General features: G+C 31.9%; 1 protein-coding gene across 1 annotated transcript; it reads left to right on the top strand.

The window, feature by feature from the left end:
- The first annotated feature begins 431 nt into the window (after positions 1–431).
- On the top strand, positions 432–1,616 carry LOC111897641 (cold shock protein 2). Its single transcript, XM_052769348.1, has one exon. It carries the CDS (start codon positions 577–579, stop codon positions 1,354–1,356), a length of 780 nt encoding a protein of 259 aa, XP_052625308.1. The 5' UTR covers positions 432–576; the 3' UTR covers positions 1,357–1,616.
- Positions 1,617–11,664: the final 10,048 nt, after the last annotated feature.

The following is an 11,664-nucleotide window of genomic DNA, read 5'->3' as shown; positions in this document are numbered from 1 at the left end:
CCGCATCCAAATTAAGCGCATGAGTACGCGCAACATACTCATTTACTACAAAAACTCTCTCAATGGACCAATCTTGACAACTTGATAAAATGAAAGGGTTAAATAGCTTACCTGAATTTTGGGATGTTACAGTTAATATAGTCTATTCATATTATATTTAACAGAAACTAACAATATTAGTCATAAGAACTGATGATATGCAATGTTTACTCTACAATAAATAATCCACACACAAAAAAATGTTCTATAAGAACTGTTTCATAAAAAATAAAAATCATAAGAACTATTTGTGAAATATTATTTTTTAAATATAAGGTTAAAAAACGAAAATAAAATAGATATCTCCATAAAATAAAAAAATACGTTAAATTAATTTTAAAAGATACTGTATTATAGAAAAGAAAAGTGAAAAAGAATACTATTATTTTGTGGAGATATGGCATGACCCAATATCGTGAATAAACAGAGCACAAAAGCAGAGGGAACTCAAAAAGGGCCTGTGTGAATTAGGGTTCCATTGACATCGCTCTCTTCACAAATCTCACACTCGCTATCAGCTTTCAGCGATCGGCGCCAATGGCGGAGGAAGCATCGACTGGGGTAGTGATTCGTTTCCATGCAGCCAAGGGTTTCGGATTTATCAAGCCAGATGATGGCGGCGATGATCTGTTTGTTCATCAATCCGAGATTCAAGCTGACGGCTACCGTAGCCTCCAGGATGGTCAGAAAGTCAAGTTTCTAGTTGTCGAGAAGAACAATCGGCAACAAGCTGTTAATGTTGCCGCTTTAGATGGATCTACCGGCGACAGAAACCGTAATCGCGATGGATACGGTGGTGGAGGTCGTAGAGGAGGTGGCGATGGATACGGATTCAGCCGTGGCGGCGGAGGCGGAGGGTACAATGATGGTGGAGGTTTCAGGGGAAACAATGGTAACGGCGGTGGGTTCCGGAGCGGCGGTGGTGGCGGCGGACGTGAATGTTATAACTGTGGTGGGGTTGGGCATATCGCAAGGGATTGTAGTAGCAGCGCTGGAGCTGGTGGCGGTGGCGGCGGTTGTTATAACTGCGGAGGGTTTGGTCATTTAGCTAGGGATTGTTCTCGCGGACGTGGAGTTAATGGTGGCGGAGGTGGTGGCGGTGGCGGTGGTGGTGGATGCTACACTTGTGGCGAACAAGGGCATATGGCAAGGGACTGTACCTCAGGAGGAGGTGGTGGGGGCGGCGGCGGCCGTGGTTTCTCTAGATCTGGTGGAGGCGGCGGCGGCGGCGGCTTTAGGTCTGGTGGCGGGGGTGGTAACTGCTACCATTGTGGAGAACCTGGACACTTTGCTAGAGAATGCCCAACCAATGCTTGATCAATAAACTAACAAAAGTGTATCCTCGACATTACTATCGGCTTAAGATTTTTGAGGTACATTTGGTTAATTAGTTCTTAGCTTTTCTTTTTTCTTGTTAATTGAACGATACATTGGAAGTCACATTCTAGATCTTGTGTCTTAATCCTATGAATATATTTGGAGGGCTGGTCCTTAATCTCAGTTTTGTTCGTGAAGTTTGATGTTTTCTCCTATGTTACTTCTGTTGATTATATTATATCAATCTGGTTGATTCTCTACTTCATGTCTTTATGCAATTCAAGAATTGTTTGCAGTTATATTGGATAATCAAGTTTTGATCTTTAGATGTTTACATATATGCTTGTTTAATGGTAATTAGCACAAAGTTTCTGATTTTTTAATGTTGATCTTTCACCTTTGATGGATTCTGTTTAATGTTATTGCCATTTATTAAATTATCGAACTTTTAAATTCATGAATGTTATTTGAATTTTATCACCCAAATGACCACTTTCTTGTTTATAAAGTTAGGTAGTGTTTGGACAATGAAATCATTGAGATGGGATAAGATATTGAATTGTTTTTTCAAATTTGAATGAAAACACAGGATGTTTTGTCTGTTTAGTGTAAAATGTATCATTCATGGGACAGTTGTGTTTCTTTATATAAAAGAAAGAGTAAATTACTGAATTGTCCTTGTGGTTTGGGCAAAATTGCATGTTGAGTCCCTAACTTTTGTTTTGGACTCGGACCGTCCCTATATTTTCTTTTTATTGCGAATTTCGTCCTAGCAGACATGAAATGACTATTATAATTCTACCTTTATATACATATTTTTTAGTTTTTATATTATTGTTTTTTTAATAATAATAATTTAGATAGGACCCACCACAATTCACCCCTATCTCTCTTTTTTTTACACCCTCTTTCTCTTCCTGCATCTCATCGGCCACACTATTACCGTAACAACTTGTAGCCGACACCCCATCATCACCTGGTTACGCCAGATCATATTTTCGGTTATGCCAGATCATATTTTCGGTCATTGCAACACCATCGGAAAACTGAATAGACCACAAACGTGTGAAATACATTTCTAAAGTGCACCTTCGTTTGAAAATCGATTTTGGAAATTAAATCAATCTGAAACACCGTACTCTTTGCCTGGTTTGATGTTTCATAGACTCAATTGAATCTTTGTACCTTTGAATTCGAAGTTTCATAGACTCGATTGAATCCGACTCCATAACCCTAATTGGAACGACTAAACCAGACATACCCAAATGAACAAGACATACTTTCGCGATTGAGAGCACATAATCATAGGGAATAGAGATTGAACTAAACACAAATTCACAATTGAATATGACGGTTTATACCAGTGTTTCTTGCACGATGTATTTCTTTGAACGTCGATTGAGACAAGCCTACAAGTGTATGTGGGAAGTTGCTCAATTTCTACTTCGATATCCAGATCATGATTATATTATTATTTTTAGGCTTCGAATCTTCGGTACAGTTACATGACCATCGATGGAGACAAACCCTCACCACCACGAGCATTAGATGTAGACGATAGAGCAGAGAAGAAATTGGGTGCAGGTAGGTTTGCCAGTAAACCCTTGTCCATCCAACTTGTGGTGGCAATAACGAGAGGATTGTGGTGGTGAATGGTTGCCGACAGAGAGAAAAGGTTGAAAGGTCTCGTGGGGTTTTGAGTGAGAGTGGAGGAAGGAGGTTGAATGTATAAATGAGGTGGTACCACAAACTTATTATCAATTTTCTTTTAATAAACTAAAAAATATCAATAAGGGTAAATTAGTTTTTTTTTTTTAATGTTTGAGAGAGACCAAAAATGCAACAAAAACAAATCAGAAGCAATGTCTGGGTTAAAAAAATAAGTTAGGGACCAAACACGTATATTACCCTATACCACAACAGGGACCATTTATGTAATTTACTCTAAAAGAAATCGCAATCATATCAAACAAGATCTTACCAAAATGTTTCTTGTAAATTTGTTTGCAAAGTCTTGTTTGCATACAATTTATTGTAGAATGGTGTTGAGATGTTGATTACGACATCAATTGTGTAAATAACTTTAACTTTTTAAATAGTAAACTTAATTATGCAAAGCATAACAATTAAAAAGAAAACATTTTAAACAGAAAGAGATTTAAGATTCTCTTGACAGTGTACATCTAAAGGCATAAAATCACATAGGGATTAAGTTGCTTGTCATGTTGCTCTATCTAATTTGTGATAACTGAATGTAGCTGTGATGCTTTATGTGGCTTTTGCAATCAACGATGCTCTATTTTAGGGATGAGCATATGGACTGGGGAGCTGGTCCCGGAGTCGGAACTAGTACCGGAACAGAAACCCGATGGAACCGGTCGGGATGGGATTGATACTATAATTTCGTCAATTTTTTGAACTGGGACCCGGTAAGAACCGGTCATTGGAACCAGCCCAAAACCGGGAACCGGACCGAATAACTCACTCAAATTTTGAAAGTTGCATAACTCACTCAATTTAACTTTTTTTTGACCTGAATCTTTTTCTTACATGTAAATTAGGATTTATAGTTAAGTTTAGACTATAAAAACGATTGATTTGGTTAAAAATTGAATGAGTTACAAGCCTCACAAGGAAGTGTTTCAAATCAGAATTTTTTTATGTTACAACAATTAAACGTAATCTGACTTTGTTGTTCAAATGTGCATAACTCACTCAGTTTAAGTTTTTTTGACTTGAATCTTTTTCCTACACGTAGTTTAGGTTTTGTAGTTAAGTTTAGACTATAAAAACGTTTGATTTTGTTAAAATTGAATGAGTTACAAACCCCACAAAAAAGCGTGTCAAATCAGACCAATTCCAAAATCGAAAACCCGGCAAAAACCGGACCCGGTAGAACCGCCGGGCCTGTTTGGTTCCTGATTTTGGCCGCAACCGGTTCTCAGGTCTGATCTGGGTCGGGCCGGTTCCGGCCGGTTCGGTCCGTTTGCTCATGCCTACTCTATTTTGAGTTAATGAATGATGTTTTGTAGCTTGGTTTTAAGTTAAACGGATAATTTTTTAGGTTCTATATGGGTTTCTTTAGAAGAATTGACAAATTTTGTAGGGTAAATTACACTAATCGCCTTTTGTGCAGGTTTTAAAAAGCACATTTAATCCTTATTTTCAAAAATTAATTCGAACCGTCTCTCGTTTGGTTTAACATTGTATGCTCATTTATAAAAGACGATTTTGTTGCGAATTTAGTCCGTGCCAAAACTGAAATGACCATAATATCATTGTCTTTTAATTTTCCAATTAATTTGATATTTTTATTCTTATTTTCAATTTAAATAAATAGGGACCCTTTATACCATCCCTCCCCCTTCACTTTCCCCACACTCTTTTACTGACTGGAAACACACATGGACACACATTTGATGAGAGGGAAAAATGGGACCCATCATAACCTCTATCCTTCGGCAAGTCACCGACATGTTACAACCACCATCACCACCTCCATCCTCCTGCGGACCTTCTCCCGACATCTATCACTGTGTCCACCCAACTCCCTCACTTCCAGTAATGTCTCAAGCCATCGCCTCGCCGGAGAAGGTTGGCATCATAGAGCCGCCTTCGATATCATAGATTTGTGATGAAAACACGTATGCCATGACCGCCATCACCATCGTAGATCTGTGCTAAAACCCTAACTATTGCCACCTCTGTTCGAAAACATAGATTTGAGGAAGTGGTTATTTATTTTTGCAATGGTGGTGACTATGACACTTTTGGATATACATCATAAAAGATCAAAGGATACAAATATGATATAGGGTTTGGTTTTTGACACTTCATATTGCGACGATGATTTAGGGATACATCGGAAAAGTTCTTCCTGTTAAGTCTGTGGTTTGCCGATCTGTTCTTCCTTTTCAGTCTAGATTCACCAGAAAAGTTGGGAGTCATGTGAGAGAGAAAGGGGTACAAGGGAGAGAATGAGAGGAGATAAAGGGTTATTAGGGTCTTGAGAGAGTTGTCGAAGATCTCGCCGGAGTAGTGTCGTTGGTAGTGATCTTCTTCCGGCAAACGCGAAAAAAAACTGAACCCAATAGTGGTGGTGGTGATGATCGACGGTAGTGGTAATGGTGTTGGTCAATGGAAATAGTGAAGCAACCATATATTTAATTAAACAATTTTATTTAATAGATTAATAGTTAGTAAATAATAAATAAATCAAAAAAGAAACACATAAGGTCAAAGTGGTATTTTTATGTCCGGATGGATAAAACGTTTTAGTTTTAAATTAACGAGGGACGATACGAGTTAATTTTTAACAATAGAGACTAAACATACGTTTTGACACATGTACGAGAGATGATTGATGTAATTTACCCAATTTTGTAATGTGGCATGATATTAACAAACATAATTAAGGGGTGTTTGAGATTGCTTTTTTAATGTGTTTATTGCACTTTGACACTAGTAATAATTTTTTTTAATGTTTTGATAGATTAAAATTAAAAATGCTTATTTACTTAAATAATGAGGTTTTGATAAGTTAGTATATATATATATATATATATATATATATATATATATATATATATATATATATATATATATATATATATATATATATATATATATATAATCATTTTACATCTATAAACATAATTGTAAAAAACCAAAAAATAACTTCTCAACTTATTATGTTTTGACACCTGATAAGCTAATCCAAACTTCTTTTTAAACTTAATTTTTATCACTGAAAAAACTAATAAACACTTTTATAAATAAACATAAGTTATTAAACATAATCAATCCCAAACACCACTTAAGACTATGTTTGTGGAATAACTAGAACAAAGAAATATAGCCAAAAATCTCTACTTCATTAGTTTAAAAGAGAGAAAATTACTGATAATTAAGAAGGGTAATTCTTTACGTACCCCCAAATTGTTTTGTGTAGCCCCTCATTATGAATCAAATAGCGTATGTATCCCTATAATTTGATAATTTATACGAGTGTGGATGTACCTATAATAACACCCGTTAAGAAATATAAAATCAATTTTACTTTTTCCCCATAATTTACATCCCTATAATTTGATAATTTATACGAGTGTGGATTTACCTATAATAACACCCGTTAAGAAATATAAAATCAATTTTACTTTTTCCCCATAATTTACATTTTTGGCCCACCGACTTTGTATATCTGTCTAACTCAAAGTCACAAATCTCCACCTCGAACGGGATACAAAGTCTAACCGTATGTTTAATACAAAATTACATCTGCAAGTGAAAACAAAAACCGACTTACAACACTTGTGCCCAAAAGCTCGATAACCAATATGCATCTACAAAGACACATGGGTTTGTGACCAAAAACCAACACTTTCGAAGATACATGCAACTATACAAACTCCTTGATGCTTCAACCTAACTATGCACTTACAAAATCGGTGGGTGTACATGATCCTTACTTCCATGGTATGATCCATAAACCTCTTAGGGTCAACAATAAAACATTCTTCACCAATGTCACCATGAATAAATAACACGTGATTTCCTGTGTGGTCGATCCTATCCATCCAACTATAACCCTTAGCCATAAGTAAATCCCTAAACTAGATAACCTTCATACTGATTACTGTTCCATGACACCATTTAAAATTTGATCACATGTCCTCAACACGTCAAAAATAAAACCCATAAAAAGGAACCAATTGACGATTACCATTTGTTTAACATGAAGCTAACCATTATCAACTACCAAGATCCAAAAGTCAACTAATTTCATATTTTAAAATTTTGATTTTAAATATTTAATATCAAATTAAAATTCTTTGAATAAATTTCGTTTAATCCACCAAAAATCCCATTCTTTACTCCTCTACAATTTAGGTCTTTTTTCTTTGACATTTTTTTTTTCAATCTTCCTATACTAGTAAATCAAGATATACAATTTAAGACTACTTTTTTTTTAATATCCTATTAAAGATGAATCAAAATTTAGGCCCTCAACAAATTTGTCCATGCATAATCGGTCATGATGAACATGCTAAGAACATGCATGCCTCAAACATCATTAACACCACTATCACGAGGACACCACAACACTACCAAGGGCAGAACCATATGGTTGGTAGGGGTAGCACTTGCTACCCCTCAAAAAATCATGGATCATGCACAATTTTTTTTTTCAATTGTGGTGTTTCTATTTAGCCTAATTTTAAAGTCCAAAGAAGCTAAATGTCCAATTACGCCCATTGAATGTCTTTATGAAATATATGGGTCCAATCAAATGCAACAGTTGAGTAAGCATATAACTATTTGCTATAAGTTACAAACCCCCACTTATTAAAACTATAAGAAATATAAATGCATGTCGATTGGAGTTGTTTGTGTGTTTGACATGGGAATTATACGAACATCCGAAGACGTGTAATGGATTGTGTCAAGTGAAATAAATCATTTTATTTAAATTTATATATTTTATGCGCAATATTTAATTAAGTATACATCATGTATAAGTCATTATATGTCGTGTTTATTGAGTTTTATTTCCGTATCATATCATGTTAATTTTTGTGACGAAATTTGAACACAAACACGACACAATACGACATTGACTTTTTTATACATGACGACACGAACATTAATTCAAATTTCCATTTCGTTTCAATATTTTTTTCTTTTATTGGATTTTCATGGTGTATTGTCAACTTTAACTACACCTAGACTTATATCTAATGACATTGTAATATTTAATTCTATTTATCTTACTATAAATTACTGTAAAAAAATATGTGCTACCTCTATCGAAAATTTCTGATTCCACCCTTCAACACTACTATCAACAATGCTTCCAACGCTTTCCCCACCGCCTTTCAGGGTCAGCCCAAAAGTGGATGCAGAATTGGCTACGGGTTTGGCCCAAAAAATGAAATAATGTCAAAAATCTTAGGGTATATATATATATATATATATATATATATATATATATATATATATATATATATATATATATATATATATATATATATATATATATATATATATATAGGGTTAGGTTCATGTAAGACGGCCTAATTTTGTGAGACCATGAGACACATTTTTTTTATTTTTTTTAGAATATGTACAATGTAATATTCTATTAGAATATTTCACGTATTTTAAAAAAAAATCGAGATTTTTTTTATTTATTTTTTATTTTTTAGTTAATTCAAGTTCCGAAAATAATATTTAAAAAAAGAATTTTTAGATTTTTCCATTTATTTTGCATTTTAAAATTATTTTTTAGAATATGTACAGTGTAATATTCTATTAGAATATTTCACATATTTTTCAAAAAAAAAACGGGATTTTTTTTTATTTTTTTAGTTAATTCAAGTTCCGAAAATAATATTTAAAAAAAAGTTTTTGGATTTTTCCATTTATTTTGCATTTTAAAATTATTTTTAGATTTGGTCTCACGGTCTCACAAAATTAGAATGGTCTCAAATGAACCTGAACACACACACACACACACACACACACATATATATATATATATATATATATATATATATATATATATATATATATATATATATAGTTTATTAATGATTATACCAATATAAAATAAATTGTGCATATATTTTCATATTAGTGTTTTATTTTACATCAAGGGCTTTTTGTTACGTGTTTGCCTCTAAGTCCAAAATATATTTAAACTGCTTCTGTCACAGTTAAATAATACATCTTAAAGAAATAACAACAGCATTAATTCCGACCCATATGCCGTAAGGATCGTGTTATAAGAAGGAAGGTAAAATATAAATGGGAAATTGATTCGTATATAATATTTTTCTTCTTTATATATAACAATTTATGTTTTATAGGATTGTATAGTACAAAATTTTAAGATATAAATTATTGTATATGAAAAAAAAAATTATTGTTGCCTTTCATAGACCACTTCAAATATAAGAACATGAGAAAAACATAAACCCGCACTTGATTGTCTTATACGTATGAATCTTTTTTACTCGTATGCAACTAAAAACTAAGAAAATACAATAAAATCTTTATTTATTCAGTAAAGCATAATAATATATTTGAAAATACTTAACCAATTTTCAAAAGCCATATGACACACAAATCATATTCTAATATTAGTAAACAGGAGAAATATCAATTAACAAAACGATAATGTTTTAAAAGAATCGAAAGTTGAATAAAGTATTTGTAATTTAACTCACCTTAAACTTTTAGATGATTAGTTACAAGTCATTATCATTCTTTTCTACAAGAATGTATGATATCGAATTATTTGTAGCATGACGGTTTCATTTGCCTAAAATGTCTACACCTAAACCCTAATCACTTACAAATCATGTTTTCTATTTCGCATTTGCTTTTTCTTTTTTCTAATTATGTGAAAGACGACTTGTCTTAATGTTATGGCCAGGACTTCTTAGCACGATCCAATCCAAAAGGATTAACAGAAAAAAAAAAGTGATCGCATAATTTTCTAATCTCTAATGTCGGGTTGTTAACTTCTCAATTTGTGTGGCTACTACTTCTAGCAAATAAAAGTTGTCAAGTAACTCAGAGACTCGGGATCAATGTTTTCAAAAACCATTTCGAACCGGTTGTACAGGACCTGGCGAAAAGAGCGGTTAAAACAATATTGGTTTTATATCTATTTATGATTCATAACGAACCGGTAGGTTTTTACAAAAATTCAGTTGAATCGGTTATATTGAACCGTTATTGAACCAGTCTTAATAAGAGAGTGAATATTTTTTATGATGAAGTTTATATTGAATTTTATTTACTAAGCGATCAAGCTGACGCATTTAACACTCTATGTATCAAAATCTCTGTCTTTGATAGGTTTAATATTTCTCTAAAACTATATTTTATTTTGGTATTATACTTGATTTTTATTTTTGATGTATTTTGATTGATGCAAAGCTTACGGTCACGTATAACTTGTGAGTATCAAATTTTTGGTTATATATATATATATATATATATATATATATATATATATATATATATATATATATATATATATATATATATATATATAAGAAAATAAAAAATACATGAAATATTCTAAAAAACCAAGTTGACCGGATGTTCGAACCAATAACCCGTCACCGGGCGGTTCAACTAAAAAAATTGGTTTTTTAAAACATTGCTCGAGACATGCTTTATATATATATATATATATATATATATATATATATATATATATATAATTAAAGATATAAAATATGATGTTAAAAATCCAGAAAAACCTATTTTTTCTGAAAAAGACCATATATTTTGATGTCTACTAAATTGGATATAACAAATATATATACATTTACCAAGCTACACATCATTATCGAACACGAGCCTAACTATCTTGCTAATTAACTCGTTAACTAACTATGATAAAAATAATTAATTTGCAATGAAAACAGTCACATGACACTTACAATGCTAATACTAATGTATTTTATATGCTCAAAAGTTAGTATTATGTTTGATAGAAAATATTTTTTATGTTTGATAGAAAATATTGTATTATTATAATCTTATTGTACTATTTCTGTTAGACATGTAGTATTATCTTTGTATATGATTAAAGTAAAAATAATAATACCATGTGTCATAAGAAAAATACAGTAAGATTACAAACATAATGTATATTCTGTCAAATAAAATAATACAACAAAATCATAACAATATACTAATACTTTATGTCTTAATACAGATTATTTGGATCCAAAAGAAAAGAAATACACTAAGATTATGATGAAATTATCTTGCTTCAACAAAGAAAATATAGTAAAGAAAATATAGTAAAGTTATAATAAAATAATAAAATTAAATTACTATGGAATAATAATTTTAAGAAAAACATATCAACTCTGATTTTTTTCATTTAGAAAACACCATCAAATTTTATTTCATAAACATTTTGACCGATTGATTATTTTTTTACCGGCTAAAATGTCAAACATATAAATATTTTTTAGTGATTTTTTAATCTTTTTTCATTTAAAAAAAAATAAAACAATAACTTAATTGGAAATAAACCCAAAATATAAAAAATATTCTTACATGAACACAATAACCCTACATTTAAGGGAAAATATCACAAATAGACAAAATATGGGAGTGGATTTCTAAATTTAGTCACAAAATTTGATTTTTCCAGTTATAGACATACATTCCGCGGAATGACGTCATTTCCGCGGAATTGATATTGAGTTTTTTTTTTTTTTTTTTTTTTTTTTTTTTTTTTTAAATATCGATTCTTCAGGGTTTATATTAATTCCCCAA

Source organism: Lactuca sativa, chromosome 3 (genome assembly GCF_002870075.4).
Source record: "Lactuca sativa cultivar Salinas chromosome 3, Lsat_Salinas_v11, whole genome shotgun sequence".
NCBI lineage: Eukaryota > Viridiplantae > Streptophyta > Magnoliopsida > Asterales > Asteraceae > Lactuca > Lactuca sativa.
The sequence above is the reverse complement of the archived record's forward strand: the minus strand, read 5'-3'. Positions and strand labels throughout refer to the sequence as shown.